Consider the following 24,663-nt stretch of genomic DNA (forward strand, 5'->3'; position numbering starts at 1 on the left):
CATCTACTACACCCTCTCGGTTATAGTCGGCTGAAATGTTTTAAAATGATATGCCCAAAGAAATATTGTTTTCTTCTTCTTCTTCTTCTTCTTCTTCTTCTTCTTCTTCTTCTTCTTCTTCTTCTTCTTCTTCTTCTTCTTCTTCTTCTTCTTCTTCTTCTTCTTTCCTTCTCCTTCTCCTTCTCCTTCTCCTTCTTCTTCTTCTTCTTTTAAACTTAGGTTGTTCTGTCAAGTTATGTGTTCACAGCAAGGCAAAAGAAGCCAACACACTGTAGAGCTCACAGGAAGTTTTAGAATGAGGAGGTTGGCTATTGGAAAGCAGGGATGAACATTAATGAAGTGTCTAGTGTACTCTCAGCAAAAGAAAAAAGAAAGAAAGAAAGGGCAAAATTCCATTATTTAATTTAGTCTTATATGTGAGAAAAATGCTGGGTATATTTTTAAGATAGTATTAACTAACCAGTTAGGGTTGGATCCTGTAGAATGTCTCATTGTATGGGTTTTCTCTCTACTCCTGCCAATGGGACTTGTACATCCCAGGTGTCTGGCATGGGTTCATGGAAGGCATCAGTGGATCTAAGGATTTATTCCCCATTACCTAAAGAAAAGAACATCTACACCCACTGAAATTTATGTTCATCGAAATGCCTCCCTCTGTCATTCAGCCACATCTAAGCTTTGAGATTTTGCCAGGTGCTTTCTAGAACACTTAGACTCGCCCTCTGAGCATGAGTAGTACCCGTGCTTTTTGATTATGTAGCTCGGCTGCCTCATCCATCTTTATTCACTTAGTGAGTCTGGCCTGACCTTTCCTTGCTGTATCACCATTTCCTTTTATTACAGCCTCATAATTCCCAGGTCTTCCCACCCCTTTTCTTTAGCACACATGAGGTCTTATTTATCATGGTGTGTCTGTCTTCCTTGGGAAATCTCTTTAGCCTGCTGCCTTCCCCACATGCAGACATTCAATACCATCCTAAATATTCTTGGTTGTCAGTAACAACCCTCCTAAATAAGGAAGCTATATGTAGCTAGTAACATGGGTTTTGAAGTTCTACTCCAATGTATGGCTCTTAGCAAGAGAACATATTGCTTGTCTATATTTTAACTGTCTCAGTTGTGCTATTAGCAGAATTTTACAAATACACATTGGGGTTATGGACATCCATATCTTTGGGTTCTTTTAGCCTAATTTCTCAGCCTTCTTCCAATGCCAGTTTGATTTGACTGGGGTGAACTTTTTATCAACATTCTCTCAAACATTCACTTTGTGAAGTTTTCCATCCCCTACAACCTAACTTACTTGCTTTCTTTCATCAGAAATTCTGTTCCTCTCTGAGCTATAACACTAGGTTGTCTCCAAACATCCTTCCATGCAAGCAGAGCCTCACCTTTTGCTGTCCCTCTCCAAATACTCAGTATTACCCACTTGGTCATCAACCCAAGTTTACAGCAGTTCTGCACATCTGGGATGAAGTGACTTTAACTTTGTATGGATTTATGTAAGATTGCAAGATCCTGAAGATATGAGATGTGTCTTAATTTTTGTAGCCTTATCCAGAGCACCTAAAGTAGGCTACTACTAATGGTTTGAATGCATATACGTGAGGAAATTCTTAAAGTACAATTATAACATTTGTGCTTTTTTTAGATGGCTTCTAGCTAAAGTATGGATGGATGACTAAATATTTAAATTCTCTTAATCATAAAATGTAAAACAACCACCAGCGCCAATAAATAGAGTTCCTAGAATCATATTAGACGCTAGAACATTTATAAACAGTCAGCGTGTTTAACAGATGTAACACTGAAACAATGTGCTTGGGAACTGGAAATGAATCTGTAGCCTTACCTTAAGCACACTTCCGTTTTCAGAGATACTGAGACCTGGTCTCTTCAGCAGAGGGCGGCCATCCTTCAACCACATCAGAGTAGGGGGAGGAACAGCATCACTTTGACAAAACAACTCCACAGCTTGGCCAATGAGGACGGAGACATTCTGTTCTTCTCCCATAATATTGGGTGGAGCTGAATGAAAGATGAGTGTTCCCTCGGGATAAGTCAGGCCAGCATACTATGAATGTCTATTAATGACCCAGTTATAAGATACACACAGAAGAACTCTGTTGTTTTTTAAATGGAATGCCACAATCATTCTTATATACACTATGGGCTTCGTTTTATACATAGGCAGTGTGAAATTACTGATTAATACATTCATGTGGACCAAAGACTCTACTCACTAATTGTTTTCATTTTAAGAGCTTCTGCAGTTCAAAGTTTTCACCAGTTACATCTAAGAACCGCACAGAACTACATGTTTCTTCTTGGGGCTTTCAAAATAGCTAATTACCCACAAAATATTTTGGAAACAACGATGAATTTAAAAATAGGATTTCAGTACTTATCTGAGTCATTTGCACAAAAAAGTAAGTTTCATATTTGAGGTAACATCTTTCAGAGGACGAGGAAGAGGCTGTAGAGGTTGACTATCAAGCCCCCACCATCAGAGTGTGCAAATATAAAATAGGTGGCTGGTAAGGATTTTCACAAAATGCTAATGCTGGTAGCAAAGCTGAGCATCTGCTGACTTGTGGTTTAGAGTTCTCTTCTCTGTCGTACCAACTTTCTACGGCATGAAAGACCATGGGGAAGACTCACAGAACAGGGAAGAGGCTACATCAGAATCAGTGACCAACTGCAGGACAGTCACAATTGCATAAACCAAGGAAGCCTGTTGAAACTTTAACAAAATTAGAATAGAATCCTCGGGCCTTAGGACTTGTCAGATGCTGAAATGTTATGATAGAAACTTTAGAAAATGTCCTTCCCTGGAGTGTGTTGAAAATAAACTGTGTTTTGTCCCCAGGGGGTTTGGTGTGGCTTTGAAAGAGAGTAGGCTCTACAGGCCATCGGGGACTCATTCAGCCTGTATATATCTACATTCAGAAAAGGCAAATGACAAATGAAATCAGGACCTGCTACAAAAAAGCCACTCTGAAAAAGGCACGGGGGAGACTTTCCTTGGCCAGTTCTCACTAATTTCCTCAACCACCAGGGAATACGTTTATAGTTATTTTTGTTGTGGCTATTGTTTGGGTTTGATTTTGTGGTCACAGGAAAAACTAGTCTGTCTGTATTCACTTGGGTCCCAAAGGGCCTTCCAAATGCTTCCATAGACATAAGATTATGGTAATAAAAATATTATTACAGACTATGGGCTGATGTTTTAGGCTCAATAACCCAGCATGTGGTAGAGTGATGATCAATGTCTCAGACCAACTAGCAACACTGTGTGTCTGTAGCCACCAGGGTTCTCCAATTCCAGATCTGCTGCAGAGGGAAAGGGTTATGAAACAAGGGAGACATCTACGAGCTGTCTCTGAGTCCATAGCTTGAGCTACCTGAAATAAATGAACTGTAAAGATGAAGATGGCCCATAGAGTGCATGGAGCAGGCTAGGAGAGCATCTGTGCAGAGATCTGTAACATTCTTGAACACTGAGGAGCCCACAAGGCATCCACTAGCAGCACCGAGCTTAAGGCAACCTCTGAGGACCAGAACATGGTAGAATTGATTTTGGGTAAAGATGTATGGATAGTCTCTTCAAAATCAAGAACACTATAATGTGGCAAAATGGGCAATTTTAATGGCATTGCAAGGTACAATGAAAGCAAAATATATTCATAAGCTTTGGTCAAAGAGTGTCTAAACAGACTGGCCAATTCTACAGTTTGATCGAATTTTGAATTAAGTTTGGCTCCGTTGGATTAAAAATTATCACAACCATGTATGTTTGTCCTAAGTTCTTCCTAGAATTTTTAAAAAGCATGCTTTCATTATGACTGTTTTAGGCATCAAGGTATACCAAGATGTAGATTGACAAATATCATATCATCTATGAATTGAGGTCACTGAAGCCCCAACTTGGGTCTGGGGCCTTATTCTGAGATAGAGTCAATACTACCCCTTTCTAGACCATCTAGCTGCATTGTGAGAAGGGGAAAATGATGAATTTTGTCTGAATTCATATCTAGTTTAACTTATATTTCTTTAACAGCCCTCAACTCAAGGATACTCGAACGATCACAAAATGTGTCTCCTGTAAATATAGTTAAAGGCAATGAAGCACAGCTTTGAGTAGAATACATAAAAAGAGCTTTTCCAACAGACATTCACTATAGTTAAGTTATGTACAGCTGCAGGACGTAACTTGTTCTTCAAAATGCTTTATAAAACACCCTATACCGATATACACATTCTAATTAAAATTTTATGTTTGTAGGTGTGTGCCGTGTGTTGTTATATGTGTCTGGGGTATACGCATATAAACTGTGTGTTGTTATATATGTGTTGTTATATGTCTCTTGGGTATATACATATAAACCATGTGTGTTGCTATATGTGTCTGGGGTATATGTTTATGAGCACTGAAGCAGAATGTGAGGTGTCCCTATCACTCTCTGCTTAGTCCCTGGAGACAAGGTTTCTCGTGAACTTGATGTGTTCTGATTGGCTAGCCTAGCTGACCAATGAGCTCCAGGGAGATAGCTACGTCTTTTCAGCCCCCAACACTTGGGCTATAGGCACATAAAACCACACCCAACTTTTTACATGGGTATCAGAGAGTTAAGTTCAACTTCTTGTTTTCAAACATGTACTCTTATGCCCTGATGAATCATCACCCCAGCTCCAATACCTTGGAACTTAAAAGGGTTAAAATAAATCAAACTCAAACATAAAGCAGACATAGAAGTTGATTTGAGCCAGTTTAGCTAAATCATCAATTTATCTGTTTCTCCTTGTCAACAGTCTCCCTTAACATCTATTTCACAGGCATCTATGCACACAGGCAGCTGCATGTCTCACCATAGACTCTGAGGTCAATGTCCCTTTGTTTCTCCCCAGCAGCGTTCACTGCCACGCAGGTGTACCTTCCTGCGTCACTCATCTGAGCACTGGTCAGTGCCAAGATGCGACCTCCCGAGAGAATCTATCAATAAAAACAAAGCTAATTAACCAATATGAGAAAATTAAGTATTTTTAAATCATTTCTATAAACACTCATAGAGGAGAAAAAGACAACACCTACCAAAGAGAAGAGGGAATAAAAGGAGGTAATTATCCAAAACTTTCTTGGATCAAGTAGACAAGACATCACAATAGTATTAACCAAAAAAAAATTTAGCTACACTTATTGTTTTATTATCCTACAGATCCAGCAATTTCTTTTAATATCCATGTGAGCTTTGTGCCTTTTACAATAATCAATTCTGAACAACTGAATGTCAGAACTGTATTCTGTATTGGGCAACATAGGTAGCCTTTATGTTCGATAGAAGCACTTATTAGAGATATATAGAGATCAGTTTCAGACCACTGCAATAAGACAAAGATTGCAGTAAAACAAGTCATAGAGAGTTGTCGCTCCCCAATGTGCATCAAGGTACTGTTTAACACTACACTGTAGTCTAGTCTGTTAAGGGTGCAATAGCATTAAGTCTAATGCAAAGTATATATATATTAACCGATAGGAATCTGGCTTGTTGCTTAACCGATATATATATCTGTTTTGTTCCTTAAAAATATCAGTGACCATCTCAACTGTTGGACAGGAGCTGGCAGACTTACTCAATGTTCAGTTGGCACAAAACTTCAATTTGTTAAAAACAACAACAACCTCCAACAATACAGTATCTACAAAGGACATGCAAGCACAATAAAACAAGGGATGAATGGGTCCATGCTTCTGGGCTTCTAACTTGGAGTCAAGGCTGCTTCTGTGTTTTTAACTCAAAGTCAACACACTGCCTTTAAATTTTTCTGAGACTCTGATTTCATTTTTCATAATGACTCCATTATAATTCCCCTCCTTCGTCTTTTGATGTTTTTATGGACACATGTATGCTTTATGTGCCTCACAGATTCATTATTCCCAGACATTTAAACAAAATCCTACCACAAATTTCCTGTGCTTTTGGTTGATGACTATTCCTTGTGCCAGGAGTAGAAGCAGGCGTGAGCAAGGAGAAAACAGCTCTCCATAGCAGATGGGTTAAACTTAACCCCCACATGTGAGGGACAGCAGCTCCTAGATACTGGTGTGCTGTTCATGTGTGTCTATAGCAGGCATTTGTGGGTACATGTGCACAGACTCCTTTAAAAATAACATTCGCTAACTCTTCTTCTCAAGTCTCTCTTCAACAGCTTCATGAATTTTGAGTATCCTGTGTTGACCACATTGTTCATAAAAAAAGAAGATACCTGTATTCCATTAGAGAAGCTAGAGACTGGGCTCCCATCTTTCAGCCAGGTCAGACTCGGGGCAGGGATGCCTCTGGCTTCACATTCTAACCTTGCTAGATTATTCACCACCACCTCCACCATGGAACTGCTACCTGAGATCGAAGGAGGCACTGAAAAAAAACAAGGTGGGGGGAACAAACAGTAATGTCTGTTGTCACCACAGGACAATGAAAAACCATATGCAATTTCCATAATAATTTTTTTTTTTTTTTTGGTTTTTCGAGACAGGGTTTCTCTATATAGTCCTGGCCATCCTGGAACTCACTCTGTAGACCAGGCTGGCCTCGAACTCAGAAATCCGCCTGCCTCTGCCTCCCAAGTGCTGGGATCAAAGGCGTGCGCCACCACCGCCCGGCTCCATAATAATTTTTACAAGGTAATTTTTCCTTGTTATTTTGGCCAAGTGTTTCACGTCTAATCTGACATCTAATCACAGTAATCCTGTGAGTTATGTAGGGCAAGTACCAGTGTCTCAGCTTGGCAGAGGAGGATAAATAAGTGTTGCTAGTTATTTTAAGAAGTCAGTTTTTAGTGTCGTAGTACATTTGAATTTTAGATTATTATTATTGTGTGTATGCATGTGTGCATGTACCTGTGAAGGTGAAAGGACAATTCGGGGAAGTCTGTTCTTTTCTTCTACCTTGTTGGGTCAGGTTTCCTCTTGTTTCTGCCAGGCTGTGGACTCCATGCTCACTGGCCCTTGAGCTTCAGAGAAACCCTATTGCCAGCATCCACCTTGGCATAGGAGTACTGGGATGACAAGTGGCTGCTGCCACATCAGCCCTTTCACCCAAGTTCAGAGAGTGCTTACATCTGTTGAGCTATCTCAATGGCCCTGAGTGGATTATTGATTCCAGAGAGAGAAGGGGGAAGAGGAGGAGGGGGGAAGAGGGGGGAGGGGGAAGGGGGAGGGGGAGGGAGAGAGAGTGTGTACACACATACCTTTCTCCATTTCATATGTTGTCATATTCTAATTGTCAATGTCTCTTAAAATCATTTCTTTAATATCCATGAGTGTTAGAGTTGCATTAATAAAGGTAGTATTGTTATTAGCTGGCAAAGCCATCACTAGTTATTTTAGCAAGTGATCTAAAGTAATCAACAGTGTGTGAGAACTGGGCATTTTAGTAGATGTCAGGAGTAGGAAAGCTTACCAGTTTCAGAGCACTGGCTCTTTAAGTAAAAATATCAATAGCATAGTTCTGTTTATTAATCACATTATAATTTGATAAAGGCATACGGTCATTGTCCACGTGACTATCACCCATTATGAACCTGAGAGATGTAGCGCGTACCATGAACTTGTAGGCTGTAAAACAGTTCTGTAGCTCCAGCAGAGTTGATGGCTACACATTTGTAGATGCCAGCATCTGAGATCTGAGCACTCCCAATCTCAAGGACCTGGCCTCTCTTCAGGAAGGCTGCACTTGCAGAGCCTGAGAGGGGATGGCTGTCTTTGTACCACGTGATAACTGAAGTAAGGGGGAGAGAAGTAAAGAGTTTCTTTTCAAAAATTCAACCAAATTAAGTTGAATCTGGAGTAAATACATTAAGCCGTATACAACTAAATAGTGCTTTTGTTTGAGTTAAATTTGCCTAGATACCTCTTGAGGGTTGATTTTTAAGAGAAAGTAATTCTAAGAAAACTATTGAGCCCAACCAATGAGTTCTAAAATTGAACCAATGAAAGGTATTGTTTGTATTCTTTCAAAACATCGATAGTACTTGAAAGGAAATTTCTTAGCCTACCCCATTTACTTTATTGTGCACTTTCTACAAAACTGTTGATGTGTCAAGTCAAATCCCTCTGCTGTGTACAATATTGGATTCCACGATTTTTACCTATTATTATCAGTTCACAAGGATAGCCTATGAGTGACAGAGTAATGTAGAACAAAATGACAGGGATGCTAGAAAGACTGGGAATCAGGAGCAGCTTGGTTCATCCAACACCACTAATATTCTCTTAAAATATACCAATATTTTTCTAAGTACATAGACATACATTACAATGGTAAGTTTTGTGATCACAAGAGAGACAGGATGATAAGACATTTGCATATCTGTACATTAAGTAGAACAATTCTTTCATGCAATTAAAGGCTGTTAAAAATTCAAAAATATCTTCTCCCTAATGATACTATCACTTGAAATGTACCCTATCAGTTTTATTTGTTACAAACTGGTATATTATACCCATACCAATTTTGCCACTCTCAGACACATTACATGTTCATCAGCTGCAGAGGCAGTGTAAACATACCAGGAAGAGGCTTGCCTGTGGCTTTACATTCCAGCTGTATGGGGTTATTCACCACCACTGTCTCATTCCGCATCTTTCCCGCGTCATCCAGGCTTGGGGGTTCTGCAAGGGCCAAGCATACGATGAGGTCACACAAATACGATATTTAAACTGAAATTGTCTTCTAGGTGGAAATGATATGTTTTCCTCTTTCTTAATAATAAGAAATATATAGTTGCTGCCATAGGTAGAGTATACTATTAGAGAAAACTGAAAAAAAAAGATAAAAATTTATAGAATTTTTTGGGTCACCTACTTGCCTGAGATCAGACAGGAAAATACTTTGGGCTATAGTGTACTAGTGTAGTGAATGAATGTTGAGCAGATCAGAGAATTTGCTGTGAGGCTGTGTCTCCTAGGAATGTCAGAAGCCACATTCACAAAGTGTCACCAAGATGTCTGCTTCAACATGAGCTAAGCAAGGGCACCAAATGGACATGCCTGTGTGAATGAGGGAAAGTGCATGAGGCCTCATCCCTACACAAAAAACCACAGGCAGCTAGGAGATGCTGAGAGCAGGAGAAATTGTCATCTCCAGGGCAGAGAGCATCGGTGGTTATCCTGTACCCAATGCTCAGCCCTGAAAAAACACTTATACAAGTAATAGCACACAGACTGAGGTGTTTATACTTAGAAATATTTATGCATATGAATATTACACACATGCAGGTAGCAACAATTAATGCAAAAAAAGGGTATGAGTATGAATGGTAACAAGAAGGTGTGCATGGGAAAGTTTCCAGGGAAGGGGTGAAGGATATCATTATAGCCCCCAAATAAAAGAAAAAGAAACAAAGTTGAAAATGTAATTTTTAAGTTCAGTTCACTGACTGAACTAAGGAAGAATTTCCTTTTGACATTAGACAATTTCCCTCGTTCAGTGAAAGACCGAATGTGGCTGAAAATACTGGACTGCCTCAATACATTCTCTAAAAATCAGAATAAGGAGCCCTTATTACTCAGAAATGAAACCAGATATAAATTAGCATTCAGACATAATGCATTTTACAGATTAAAATACAATATCGGAGGTAAAGTCCAATAAATAAATCAAGATTGCAATTTGAATTATTTAGGTTTTTTAATTAGTTAAAATTTTGTTTGTTTTGTTTTTCTCTGTGTGTCCCTGGCTGTAGTGGAACTTTCTCTGTAAATCAGGGTGGCCCCAAACTCAAAGATCTGCCTATCTCTGTCTTCCATGGGCTGGGGTTAGCGGTGTGTGTCATCATCGCTTGATCTTAGTGATTTTTAAAATTTTTTTTTATTTAAAAATTTTTAAAATTCTCTTTTGCTTTTCTATTTATTCCCAGTGAATGAAACACACACACACACACAGACACACACACCCACACACACCGCACTGACAGTTTTCAGAAAGCATGAACATGAAAAGCTGGTTGGAGTTATGCCCAAACAACAATTGGACAATTGTATATGACATATTAGTATATAAAACAAAAATCATTAAGTATTACAAAGCAACTTGCTTCAAATTCATTAAAATGTTATAAAACCCCATTAATAATCCTTCATAATTACAATGCTTTACGGGTTGAACAAATGCACAATTATTTAAAAACACTTAGAAACCAACTTTATCGTGGAAAAAAATAAAGTTATAAAGGATTATAAAAAAAATCAAAAAAAAGAAAAAATCAAATTACCTGTTCAGGTTTATATAATTGTGTACATAGTTGTAGCTACCAAAGAATATACACTCTTTACAAATGTCACTAGTACATTAAGCCACACAATAGTGGTCAGTAGAGTACATTTAGTGGAGTTACAACAAGAGGAGCAGGAATTAATCCCAAAAATATTAAACTGTGTACATGAAACAAAGTCCCATTGAAGATATGCTTCAATTCAGACAAAAGTATATGCTTAGAAAATTTAAAAAAAAATCAATCAGAAAGACTGATATTGGAAGCTGTTGCTGTCACTATAGCAGGGTGCCATACAAGCAAACCCTTGAGCCCTGACTGATGTATTTCAAAGCATACATTATAATGAAAATAAATGTTCTAAGCTTTCAACTCAATTGGAAGTGGCCAATCCAATTATCTAAGAGGCTAGGAATAAAACCTCTTAGTTCATTGTAATTAATTTATCATAATAAAGCAAAAAGCCGAGACTGCCACCAAAGAAAACAAACAAATATTGAGAGCCAAAAAGATTTAAATTTAATGTATGATAAGTTTATAATGAAGTCTGTTTCAGAGGGAAGTCCCTTTGTGAGTTTCTCGCGACATTTAAACTCACCCTAGAACCCCTTCTTCTTCACTCCCACAATTCCATCTGTAGCCCTGTAGTTTAATGTAGTCGCCTTTCCTGTTTAAGTGTGACATTGTCTCTGTTTTGTACACTGAGGCCTGATTACCAGTCCAGTGTTTAAGACTGACCCAAGCTCTGAGTACAGCTGCAATGGCTACCTGGTTTCCCAACTCAAAAGAATACCAGCCAGCACATGGCCCATTCCTTCCCGCGCTCACTAAAACACTTGCTTAGAGCCTTCTGGACTGAAGTGACTGCTGAAGGCTCTGACAGTCACAGCTGCTACAATAAAACCCTGTGGTGGGAATCAGAAGCACGAGGGCTGTGGAATGGCTTGGGTACTTCTTACATCAATAGAGAGCTTAAATAGAAAAAGATTGAACCTCATCAAGACCGACAGAGGAAGGTCTTGGAAAATCCATTCCTCAATTAGAGAAATAATAACACTGGAAACGTTACCAAAAATTTTTCAGCTATTTCAGAATTTAGAAAATTAACCAAAGATGTGTAACCACTCAGAAGTCAAGTGTTTAATCAAGAAAAACAAACAAGGCCAATCTCATTAAAGATGGTGAACTTGTGACATTTTAACTCGCCCGATTCCCACCACTCAACCCAGGTCATCCAAACTTAAAAACAATTAGTCTCTGCTTGAGAGATGGCTCAACAGTTAAGAGCGCTTGCTCTCACAGAGAATCAGAGTTTGAGTCCCACCATTTACACTGTGATTTATAACTTCAGGTCCAGAGGATTCCACGGCTACTTTTTGAGTTCCAAGGATTTTGACATGCAAGTAGTATACACACATACATGCAGGCAAAGCACTCACACACAGAACATGAGAAAAAGTAAGTCTAAAGAATTAAAAACAAAATCCAAAAATGGGGCAGAGAATGAAGGACAAGCTATCCAGTGACTGGCCCAACTTGGGATCCATCCCACGGGGAGGCACCAAACCCTGATACTATTACTGATGCTATGTTGTGCTTGCAGACAGGAGTCGAGCATGGCCGTCCTCTGAGAGGCTCTATCAGCAACTGACTAAGGCAGATGCAGATACAGCCAAGAGATCAGAGACCCCTATGGAAGAGTTAGGGGAAGGATTGAAGGAGCTGAAGAGGATGGCAATCCCATAGGAAGACCAACAGTATCAACTAACCTGGACCCCTGGGAGCTCCCAGAGACTAAGCCACCACCAAAGAACATACATGGGCTGGTCCATGGCTCCTGGTACATACATAGGAGAGGACTGCCTTGTTTGGTCTCAGTGGGAGAAGGTGTGCCTAATCCTGTACAAGACTTGATGCCCCAGGAAATAGGGATGGTGGGGGAGTTTGTCAGGTAGAGGTGGGGGAGTGGGGGAGCATCCTCTCAGAAGCAAAGGGAAGCAGGTGGGATGAAGAACTCTGGGAGGGGGGAATGTGAAGGGGGACAACAGTTGGAATATAAATAAATTAAATAATTTAATTTTAAAAATCCCCCCCCAAAAAAAAACCCAAAAAACAAAAACTGAATAGTCCACATTCTCAGTAAATCATTAGGGTAAATATCAAAGTGGACTGCATGGATTTGGAGTTAATAAAAAACTTTACTTGGGAGCTTGGAGAGATGACTCCAGGTAGTTAAGAATACTGGCTGCTCTTCCAAAGGACCCTGGGTTCCACCCCAGGCATCCACAATGGGGGCTCACAACCAACTACAACTCCAGTTCCAGAGAATCTTACACACTTTTTCTTCCTCTGCAGACTCCAGGCATGCATATGGTACACAGATACACATGGAGGAAAAACACCCAAACACATTAAATAAAATAATATAAAAATTAAACTCTATCATTCCAAGACAGCTGCTATCATTTGTCCTAGGACTCTTTTGCAGGATTTGCTGGTATTTAACTAGACTTAGAATATGCTTAGTGCAAATTTCTCTCAAGGGTATTTTAATTTTGCATAAACAGATTTTATTTGATTTGTTCACAGAGGTCACTAAATTACTTTCTGTTGCTTCTACAGTAAATCATGGTAAGCTTGCTAGCTTAGAGCAAGGCAGAATTACAAGTGAAAAGTTCACCACAGCCTCCTTGGGTGCAAAGAGAGGTGCCAAGACAGCTGAATTTCTCTCTGGGGAAGTATGAGAAGGGAAGCTAACTGTTTCTTTAGCTATTCCAAATTCTAGAGGCTATCTGAATTCTGTGGTTTGTAGCCATCTTCATCCCATTGAAACTAGTCATATCAGTCAGATTATACACAATTCTCCTACTTTTAATGATCCTCATGATTGCATTAGCCCCTTCCAAGTAATCAGGGATACATTCCCCACTTTAAATGCAGCTGATTAATAACACTAATTTTGCCTTCCAACTTAATTTCCCTTTAATATATGAATTCCCATAGTAACAGTTGTCAAGAACCAGAGTTTGGACATTTGGGCGAGTGTCAGGAACCACACACTCACTATATACACAAGAAGTAACCACAAAAGTCTGGGCAGTGACAGAGGCACGAGGATAGGCTTTTCAGAACTGTCACACTGCATTATTCTAAACAGCTTTTCTACAAAAACTAAGATGTACAAGGAAAATAGAGCATGGACATCCACAGAGCAAGAAGTAGAACAGGCTCTTCTCTAGGGAGTCCAGGTATTGGATTTGGAAGGCCACATTCTACACATTTCTCTATTCAGAATCATGGAAACTTTGCTTGGAGAGATAAATCAAGGGAAAAAATAGAACCTTATGAAACACAGAGGGTGAAAGAAGGGGCAGGGTTGATTTAAAAAGCCACGTAGGAATCCCAGAATTCAGTAAGGGTTCAGCAGCATCTTTGAGAAGCATGTTGGAAGAGGAAAGAGTGGGTGGGACAATAGCAAGGTCACCCAGGCTTGGAAGAAGAGACATGAACAATCTCTGAAGGTGTGAAGGGCATTATCAAACAGGACAGGAGTTCTTGAGAACAAGGGAGAGAAACAGTTTGGAAGAATAACTTAGAGAATTCTTCCCCAAGTCTGAGGAAAAAGAATTGGTTTCATATCCAATAAATAACACTACTTTTCATATTTGATAGGCTTAACAAACTTCTACTTGAAAAAAAAATCAAACAAGCATATAATACAACCAAACTGTTTCAAACCAAATGTGAAAGGAAAAAAAAATCTTAAAACCAGCATGGGAAGAAGATGACTTCTCATGTATAAGGTAAATACAGCAGCTGGTTTCTCATCAAAATACTGAGAGACTCAAAGGCAGTGAGTGGGCTAACAAATTAGAGGAGTAAAAGAAAGTGACTAGCAGCAAAGAGCTCTCTAGATAACAATTCTGTCCTTTGGCATTTAGGATTTCCCTAGATAAACAAAACAACAAAATCCCAAAAAGTTCAGTGCTAGCCCAAGTTCCACAAGAAATGCTAAAACAAAAATTTCAGTGCAGAAATTAAGATGAAGGAACACATTAGGGAGACTGGTAAATGTAACAAGAGAGATAAGGACAAACACAGTAAAAACTATAAGTTTAGAGGGTTTTCTTTTCTTATTCATATGAAAGAAAATACCATAGAAAAATAATAGTAAGTTAGGTTGCCTGGCAGTTGATGGAAAGGAAGGTAAAGAAAAACAGAGCTGCCTGGAAACAAAAATCATATACAACTAAACTTGAACCGCTGTTAATTGAAAATATTATAATGCTTGGGAATATTATTCAGATAGATGCGAGTTATAACACTCAGTTCACACACTACAAACAAAATTAAAATATATATCTTAAGAATATATACCATTGGCTACTCCCAGGAAGGCCACAACATTTATGTTTAAAAACAGCCATTTCCCTGAGCTGTCTCTTTCTTTTACCCAGGGTTATGGTTATATAAATTATATTCTCACAATAACTTTTAGGTTTGCTTCATAAATAACATGCTAATTATAAATATATAATTGTAAAAACAGAGTCCCAACATGCATTGAGAAAAATTATCGTTAAAAAATGGAAACATCAAAATCGTCCTTTGAATAACACACAAAATTAAGGTAACAAACAAATGAGGGAGATATCTGAAGTTGTCTGCTGGCTACCTTATATGCATACAGGTGACTTCACTTGTACATATATGTACACACATGCATATCACACACACACACACACACACATACACACACACACACACACACACACACATACACACACACACACACACACACACACACACACACGCGCGCGCGCGCGCGTATATGCCACTCAGAACGCTGAAGACCAAAAGCTCATATTCAGGTATGCTCTTTGGTTGTGGGTAGCATTCCACGCTGACAAGAAGAAAATGGATCAGAAATACCCCAAATTTTTTAGTAGATTGTTTGCCTTTTGTCTAGGGCCATACTATTCTGAACACACTTGATCTTGTCTGATTAAATGCCTTAGAGAGTACCAGCCTGTCCCCTGAAGCTTCTGTGGATCCTTTATCTCAAGTCAAAGAGAATAACATCATAAAGTCATGCAATATCTACAAGGAAAACCCAGTGAATGTCTCTACCCAATACTAGAGATAAAGGAAATGCGATATAAATATGTATTTCCTCTATAGCATTTATGTGCTAGAGACTTGAATTAGGAGGACACTGTTTTGTGAGGGTGAGAGCTACTCACTTCTCTGTTCTCTTCACTCATTTCTTTTTCCAGAAACAGCATGTACACACCATGCCAAAACCACAGTACCGTCTTGAAACATCATGAGCTGGACTCTGTCTAGTCTTTCAGCCATTTGGGGCATAAACTGACTATGTCAAATCCTGGTTAAGTCTGAATTCATTAAAGCTGATGTAAAAGTGACTTTTGTGACTTAATGCCCCCTATTTGGTGATATCTGAAAAGAGTGGAAATAAATTAATCCACCCTGAAAACATAGTTCAGCAGAATTCTGACCTCAACTTGGCCATGAAGAAAGAAACAGAACAGTTCCCTAGGACATTCCCAAGTCTCCACGAGGCCACAGGCAAGCTATTAAACAAAACACAGAAATGATAGAGAAACCTTGTTTGAGTGGGTGTTAGCAGATGTTAGCCAAGCAAATACTTTTAAATTATAAAATAAAAATAAGGAGTCCTCCTAATGTTTTTATGAGACAACTAATACAGACACAGAAGGGTTCCCAGCCAGCAGGAGAGGCAGCAGCTCTTCAGCATGGTTGTTAAAGGAGTATAGGGAGAAGGGCCAGGAGCCAAACATGTGTTTTGCCAAAAACGGTCCTCCTGCTACTATTTACAGATGCTGAGTGGAAGACAGGCACCGAGCTAAGACTTTCATGTGTCGTCCTTCATTGAGACCTCAAACGACCCTCATGACTACACAGATTTAGCATTATCTCTCCCGCCTTACAGTTGAGGACTCTTAGCTTTAAGATGATTCATATCTAAGCTTAGTGTCTTATAGACACTAGGAGACCATGTAAGACCCACATTTGAAGCCCATCCTTATACACTATAACTTTCTATTTCTCCTGGGTTTATCACCTTGGCTGATTTTTTTCCATAGGAAATAATTATTATGTGCAGATGAAATGAATGCTTGTGTTATTAGACTTCAAATAACTACTTGTCTGTAGAAACATCTGTCTCACTTGGCAAATATTTAGGGTTTAGATATAACTTCATAGTTTGGTCTAGAGAACAAAAACTTCCAGAATTATGAAACTTTTGAAGATCAAAAAAAAAAAAAAGACCACCTACTGAGGGCTCCTGCTGTTTATAAGAGACAGACTCCATCCCTGGAAAATTTCATGAGACTGTTCCTTGTCTCATGGTCATGGTTTGGTGATCTAGTCCAAGACACCATGCCTCCTTCCTGCACTTATTTCAACTCTTGTTAATTTTTTTACAATGATGGAGAAGAATAGAATCATCTAAGATATTTTTATGAGAAATGAAAGCATTGAGTAATTGCAATACCGAACATTGTAGATTGAACATTTCGTGTGACAACCATAATAAGTGCCTACTTTTAGAGTACAGTGCCCGTCTGCAAAGATTGGCTTTACAAACCTTAACTAAAAGTGACTGCTGAGTTTGTTATATGAGTTAATAATGGAATGAAACTACATGATTGCTTTTCTATATATTTTCTTAATTCTTCTTTCACTTGGCGATCGTGAATTGGACATAGCATTTTGTAGCACTCACACAGTAAGAGAAGAAAGGGCATCATTTCTCCCTTATTCCAAATACATTAGCTTCTATGACTGAGCTCTTTATGAAGTCAAATTTGTATCTACAGTAATTGGAGAGACCAAGTCCAAATTGTATGCAATTGTTTCAATATGTGCATCTTTAAGCAATTTCTTTCAAAACCTATTTTACATAGTTCTTCCTATTTCACTAGATTGTCCTTTCAGCCTCTGAGGTCTATTCAAAGTCTTTAATTAATCAATTTCTGGGAAGTTCTTATATATTCACATCTCTTATTATCATCATGAGTATTAATATATGCATAGTAGAAGACAGATTCAAGTTTGGAGCTTTGAGCTTTTAATGGGGACATTGCTGTCCTCAGCGCCAAGAGGAGACACAGCTTTTGTCCAGATTCCAGGCACAAGCATCTAGACAACCACTTCCTCCAGGTTCATCATTACAAACCCACTTCATCATTAGTCTCTGCTCGGGGAGATGAGCTGTTATCCAGACAAATGGCTATCGCAGCAGATGGAATGTTTTAAGCTCTTGCTCGAGCTTACCTCTCTCTTGTGATTTGTGTGAAGGAGATAGCGCCATGTCCTCCATCTCGTTTGGCAATCTCCATGGAGCTTTTCTCAGCAACTAAGCCCTGTGTCTCTTTCTTTGCACGTGAACTCAGATGGCTCCCACTTGCTTCCTGTCTCTTTGATGATGTTTCATCATCAAAGGATGTGCACCCAAGTTGTGTCTTCTGACAGCTGATGCTTGCTATCATGTTCAGACTGTACATCTACAGACTTATATTTTCCTTAGGTACCTTTTCCTTTGTTGCTTTTTATTATACTCCAGATAAATATTTTTCATCAACATATATAATAATAGGTTTCATTGTGACATTTTCATATATATATGCCACTGTACTTTGTTCATATTTGATGAAGAATTTAATTTCTTTCAGGGACCCTAGTTTTCAGTTTTTCTGGAGTACACTGACAAAGCACTGCAGCACTCTTTACTGTTTGACTCAGTTTTTGTCCAAATACTACCATTTTACTGTGTAAGGAGGATGGAAGGCAGTTCATGGAAGGAAAAACTACTACAGGACACACACAATTCTCCAACTCTTAAATGTGAAAAGAAACTCGAGGAGTTGCTGGAGCCAGCTGTCAGGGAACACTGTGATGACAGAGATAGACGTATGCAAAGCTTCATACATTAAAGGCATCTAGAAGACTAGCAGTGTCTCTGTGTTCTCAGCCTCTCCAGGATAAGGAGCCAATTAGAAATGGTTACTTTTTGATATTATCTTTGCAATTAATTATTCTCCAGGAACATGTTTATATGTGCAAATGTGTTCATAGTGGGTGTTCCTATTTGATGAACCATGGACAGAAGAAATTAGTTTATGGAAAACATTTAAGGAACAAAATATTTTTGCTGGCTCACTCAAATAAAAGAAAATATGTAAAGAAGCAAATTAGGAGAATTCAATGACCCACTGGCATTTTAGAAATCATTCAGTTTACTCTATTATATGTCAAAGAAACCCAACTACCTAGTATGTACCTGGAATTAGGTTAGATTCTCGGATGTTATTTCAGTCTGGATCCCTAAATAAATGTGAAATGAATATGTGGATAAATTAACATCTAATTAAATAGAAAGCTGGACAAACCACATGACTAAAACAAAATGAACAATGTGTACACGGAGATGTCAAAGCACTTCTGCAAAAGGCCAGATCTTGTCCTGATAAACCTGTGGAGAACCAAAGCCTTCTATTCAAAGTCTTCTGTCTTCCAAGTTTTGAGTGAAGCCATGGTGTTGATGACATGCTCCACTGACACCCAGACACTTTATGAAAGCACCCAGGAGAAGATTCTGAGTCAAGGGTAGCTCCAATTCACAAAAAGAAAAGTCTTGCAAGAAAATTGCAGACAAAGCTGAGGCTCAATCCTGACACTTCATCTTTTTCAACAAAATCTTCTGTAGAGGAATATTGTTTAAAGTGATATGAATCATTTTAAAACATTGAAGAACAAGGAGTTATCTCAGAGGGTAAAGAACTTGCCATGTAAGATGAGGAACCTGAGTTTGGCTCTGCAGACCCCATGTAAAAAGCTGGATGGGTGTGGCAGACTATGGACACCCCAGAGCAGGAGGATAGACACAGGAAATCCACAGAGCAAACTGGCTAGCCAGACTAGCCTAAAGGGTCAGCCAAGACTCTAACTCAACAAATAAGGTCACTAGCAATTGAGAATGACAACTGACATCAACTTTTAGCTTCTAAATATGTACAACAGGTACATGTATGTGTGTGTGTGCGCGCACACACACACACACACACACACACACACACACACACACACACTTCTACACATGTGCACCACATACACATGTGCACACACACTTATTGAAATTTGAGCATCCTATTTAACAACCTCAAGACTGAAGACCTTTATGAGCAACTGTAATTACAATGAATTATGTAGTTATTTTTTTTTCCAGATAGGTGAAACTAAACATTTTCTTCCTACATTTGGAACTTATAGAAATGCTGTGTTTCCTTGTCTCCTGTACTTCCCAACCACCATTAAAGAGAGTCGTAAAGGTGGAAATGCTAGTGGCTACTTATCATTCTGCTGGTTTGATCTCCAGGCTGGCTGGCTGGCTGGCTTAGCCTAATCAGCAAGTATCAGGCCAGGTGAGAGACCTTATCTCAAAAAGCAAGGCAGTTTAGGAAAATGGCAATAGTAGATACATACAAGTCACATTATACAGGCTCAGTATATGAGTGTGCTGATCAATCATTATAGAAGAGGTCATAAGGGAGTAGTAGAGGACATGGGAAGAGTTGGAGGTAGGAAAGGGAGGGGTGCATTGATATGAATATAAGATGCATGTATTACATTCTCAAAAACTTAAAAATAAATAGTAATAATAATTTACAAGGTAGCACAGGAAAAATGACACTGGTAGTTGATCTGTGACTCACATATTACTGGTGTTTGCTCACATGTGTGCACACCCCCACCTGCATGCACTCACACACATGCATACACACATTCAAGAGAGAGCCATAAAGATGTTCTTACCATGCACATGCAGTTGAGTGTGCTGGTGTGCTTCTCCAGCTGCATTGGTAGCCACACATGTGTATCTACCAGCATCTTCCAAAAGAGCCTTGGCAATTTGTAGAACTCTACCAGAAGACTGTATCTAATTGGGGACAGAAAGCATAACAGTATTTTGTGTTTAGATTAAAACAAACAAACAAACAAAAAAAAAAAACGTTCACTGAGATAGAAAAGTTCACTTAAACATGTAGTGTTTACTTGTAGTGTTATATCTTAGTTAACTCAATATATGAGAACTAGAGCACTTCATTATGAATAAGAAAATAGGCTAATTTGCTTTAAGCATTTATTCATTTGAAGACACAAAATAAAATAACTTAAGGCTGGCCTGCTGGTATAATCATAAAACCCCATTGAATAAGAGACCGGACTGTAAAGCACGCCATGAAAATTTAAACTCTCTGAAAAAAAAAAAAAAAACCATGACCACATTTATTTAACACTTCATAAATGGTTTTAAGGCAACAATCCCTTTTGATGAAATTGTTACAGGGGCCAGAAAAACTGTAAAAGTTATAAAATATGAATAATAGGAATGCCGATAAATTCTTTCTCTCTCCATATCCCGCTCTTAAATCCATTGCAACCAGGCCTCTGCCACTTTAAAGCTGGTTAATCAGAGGTCACTATTTTAAAACTGACTGTTCCATAGTCACCAGTAAGATCTAATCACATTGCCCAGTAGTCTCTGCAGTTAAATGCATAGTCTCTCTTACCATCCACAGCATTGGGTGGTCTGACTTCTTGATTGTCTGTACTGACTGCGCATTAAAGATAGAGTATCTTCCAGATAGAGTATTACTTTCAGGCTCTCCTAGGCCATTACTTTGTAGAAACTGCTTGCTCTTTTTGCTGCACTAACATGAATCGCAACTCTCTAGAGTTTCCATCCAATCCCATGACTTTGGTTAAAAAAACAAAAACAAAATGAAACACACATCTGAATTTACAGCCTTAGCCTCTACTAGTCTCCTGAGCTCTACGCTCATAGTCTTAGGACAGGTTAACATGCAAATTGTCCAGAACTAAGTTTGTAAACTATTTCTCATATTCCTAAAACTGACTTGTCATTGGATTTTCCCAGTCTTGCTTAATGGCGCCCACAATTTTTCCAGTCATCTGGGTTTTGGCGCCCATGTTGACGTCTATTAATTATACCACAGCCGTGTGTCTCAGGTCTCCTGTTTTCCACGTCCACCACCACTGTGGGATTATGATGGTTTCTTAAATGATGCTCCAGTGTCGCCAACCTCCCCAGTTGTTAATCTATCTTACACACTGTTGCCAGAATAATTTATTTAAGATGGAAATTTGATCCCTTCCCTAGTCTGCTTTCAAACCTCATTCATGGCTCCCCACTTAGCCCAGGAGGAAATCTGAACTCAGCACAGCCCTCCAGGCTCACCACATTCCAACCCCAAATGATCTCTCCATGGTCCCAAGTGAATTCCCAGCTAACCTATTTTCCAGTCAAGCTGTACAGTCACACTAAGCAGTGCCTTTATACATATGCTTTCACCCCTATAATTTTGCACCTGGCTTTTAATGCTACAACTTCTTGACACTTTCATTGGCTTTATCTTTCGTCTTTCCTTTGAGTTCTTCATGCTTTGGGTTTATTTATTTGTGCCCAAAGTTTGAAATATAAACAGTGTGCCAATACTAGCCATATCATTCCGTTGCTCTCCACAACCACTGACAATGACCCACTGACATGTCCACCATTTCCACCAGTGTGATGTGAACTCCAGAAGCCTGAAAGTAAAATCACAGTACTTTCCCTTACGCTCTTCTAGAATGTCCCATCTCCCTGGTGGTCAGTGTCAGCCCTGTAATTTTGTAGTTTAGCGTCTCAGGAGTTTTCCTTACACACCTCCTGCATCTCTCATCTTTCAGAAACTGTCATCAATCTTCAATGAATTGACTATTGTATCAAATTATCCTCTTCTCTGTAACTAGTGTACTGTACCAAATTTCTACCTGTCTCCTAGAGAAATGCAAATTGGTTCTAACAAATTTTGCATATCAATTCTTAGCTCACCAACTTAATTTTTCAGGAAGGATGCAAGTTGACTTTAGCCATGTAGTATATATAGCAGTGATTTCACCAAGGATGTCCCATACAAATGATGTCATGTACTTTCAAGTCCAAGTGTACCCTAGGCTCTGCCATCTAGGGATGTGGAGGTATATTATGATGTCTATTCAGTGATGAAAGTGATGAATTGTCTTTCTGTATATCATCCATGTTGAGTAGTGTGTGAGTTTACTTAAAGTGCAAGCCTGCTCACACCTCTCCTCAGTTCAAACTCTTTGAGCCTCCAATGGCTTTTGCAAAGACAAGGATGTTAGTAGTGTGTAAGCGGTTCTTACACTTGCCACTGCTGTATGCCAGCGCCTGTCTTCCTTTCCTCTCCTCCTCGGACCACTGTCTGCATCCAGATCCTGAAGAGAGAGCACGCTCTCCTTAAGGTGTTTGTCCATACCTACACTCTTAGCTGCGTTTTTCTTTTCCACTTGATCCTCAGAATTCTGTCCAAAGGCTTTCTCATTAGATTGTCTGAACCTCTCTATATTCCCTCTTTAATATAGTCATTAAATTTTAAACCATTTGTATGATAAGCTCATGAATCTCTCTCCCTCTCCCTTCCCCTCCGCCTCCCCCTCTCTCTATTTCTATCTGTATCCAAGATAAACAACCATTTACCTAGACTACATCTGAAGTCTGTATGCTGAGTTTTCTTTCATACAGAGGTGTAAGTTTAGTTCTACCAGATGTGGAGCAGACTTAATAAGCAAACAGACATCTGTATCATGTCTATTAGAGAAAGAACTCAAGATAGGGATTCATGAGCTTGCTCAGGGCAGGCTCAAACTTGCTCTGTAGCCACAGTAGGCTAGAATATCAATCCTCCCGCTTTAGGCTCCTGAATAGCTGAGTATACTCACCCATACCACCCAGGTTAGCTGTTTCTGATATTTAAGCACATCGGTTAGTTAATATGGTTAGAAATCTGTCATCTGCTCAACTGTTTACCTAGTTTCTAATTCTTTAAATACTCACTAAGACATAATTAAATGCCAAGAGGGCACAGTCAGCATTTTAGACAGAAATAATTTTAATTCATTTGATATCAATTTTGGAAGGCATAAATCAAAACCATCCATTTCTCTACTAAAATCTCTATCAGTTGGGTTATTTAATTCTATTAAGAAATGAAGGAAAACATATTTTAACCAAATTTCTGCCAACTGTGCCCTCTAGGAAAGTCTATAACTAAAGAAGAATGAGATGACAGAATGAGCAAGACCTATGAAGCTGCCTGAACCTGGATCAGTATCTTATACTCACTTTGAGGTTCCCATGGGCAGTGTTCACAGGCTGGTCATCCTTCAGCCATGTAATGGATGGATTTGGAATGCCATTGGCTATGCACTGCAAGGTAACTGGCTTGTATCTCACCACAGTCTTCTCAGGAAGGTCTGAGGACTTGATTGTTGGAGGAACTAGATGAAAAGAAGGGTGGGAGAGAATGAAAACCACAACCAATGATGTCACAGAAGCCAAAGGATGTGTGAGGTGCCCACACTTACATGGGCAGCACAAAAGAACTCTGGGTTAGATGAAGAAAACTCTAGGCATAAAGTTGGGAAATGTGTGTTGGATGGATCTGGAAGGAGGTTGAGGAAGAAATGGATGTATGTGATCAAGTTATATAATATGCTTGTATAAAATTCTCAAAGAATTAGTAAAACATTTAAAATATGTAAAGGGACCTGAAACTTTAAATTTTTAAAAATAATAATTTAACATTATTATTAAATAATTTAATAAATAAATAACTTGAATATTAATTTGAGTATTCAAAATATTAAATACTTAAAATATTAATTTATTTCAGAAATAATGAGACAACTTCATCCTACATTTAAATTATAATTTTTGGCCATTTTAGATGACACTCATTCTTAATTCTGAGTCTTAATTATTCAAATAACCAAAATGTCCCTATGGTTGCTGAGACCTCACATGTACATTTGGCTCATATCTATTGGCTTCTTTTCTCAACTGATAATTAACATCCATTTCTCTGAAGTGCCCTCATTAAACTAGCTTCACATTTGTCTAGGAAGGCTGACTGAACCTGGGTCATCAAATGAGTGAAGCTGGGTTTGCTGGTTAGCTCTCTCCCCAGAATCTGGAATTGAGACTGGGGACTAGATTTGTTTGTGTTTAATTGTGCGACATGGAAAAACAAAATTTAAAAGAGAGTCTACAGAGACAGAAGGAAGAATGTAGTTGACATTCACATTCCTCTCCTGTGCATTCCAAATGGCTCTTCAGTTTCTGGTTCCAGTCCCTTCCTTCTCAAGTTCTGCTGCCAAGAGGGACACATAATGCCCTGGCAGAGGTTTGTTCTTGTCATTAGATTCATGGTCATAACCAGTACGGGCCAGTTTTGTGAATGTACTTATGTTCCTGGAGCC

The 24,663-nt window shown here is 38.9% G+C and overlaps 1 protein-coding gene across 5 annotated transcripts in view; it reads right to left on the reverse strand.

Annotated features, from left to right (window-relative positions):
• The window catches only part of Hmcn1 (hemicentin 1), a 431,153-nt gene that overhangs the window by 133,068 nt on the left and 273,422 nt on the right, over positions 1–24,663 (reverse strand). For 4 of the 5 annotated variants that reach the window (XR_387184.4, XM_006529757.4, XM_006529758.4 and 1 more), the window contains 8 exons: positions 23,528–23,682; positions 22,549–22,620; positions 20,134–20,257; positions 8,570–8,671; positions 7,602–7,778; positions 6,265–6,416; positions 4,870–4,993; positions 1,853–2,028 (listed from right to left, as the gene is read on the reverse strand). Coding sequence is in view for 4 of the 5 variants with exons in the window: in XM_006529757.4 (XP_006529820.1) it covers positions 1,853–2,028; positions 4,870–4,993; positions 6,265–6,416; positions 7,602–7,778; positions 8,570–8,671; positions 20,134–20,257; positions 22,549–22,620; positions 23,528–23,682 (1,082 nt within the window). In the remaining variant the exon portion in view is untranslated. The remainder of the gene's footprint in view (positions 1–1,852; positions 2,029–4,869; positions 4,994–6,264; positions 6,417–7,601; positions 7,779–8,569; positions 8,672–20,133; positions 20,258–22,548; positions 22,621–23,527; positions 23,683–24,663) is intronic. The other variant, NM_001024720.3, reaches the window with a different exon arrangement.

This window comes from Mus musculus, chromosome 1 (genome assembly GCF_000001635.26).
Source record: "Mus musculus strain C57BL/6J chromosome 1, GRCm38.p6 C57BL/6J".
Classification (NCBI taxonomy): Eukaryota; Metazoa; Chordata; class Mammalia; order Rodentia; family Muridae; genus Mus; species Mus musculus.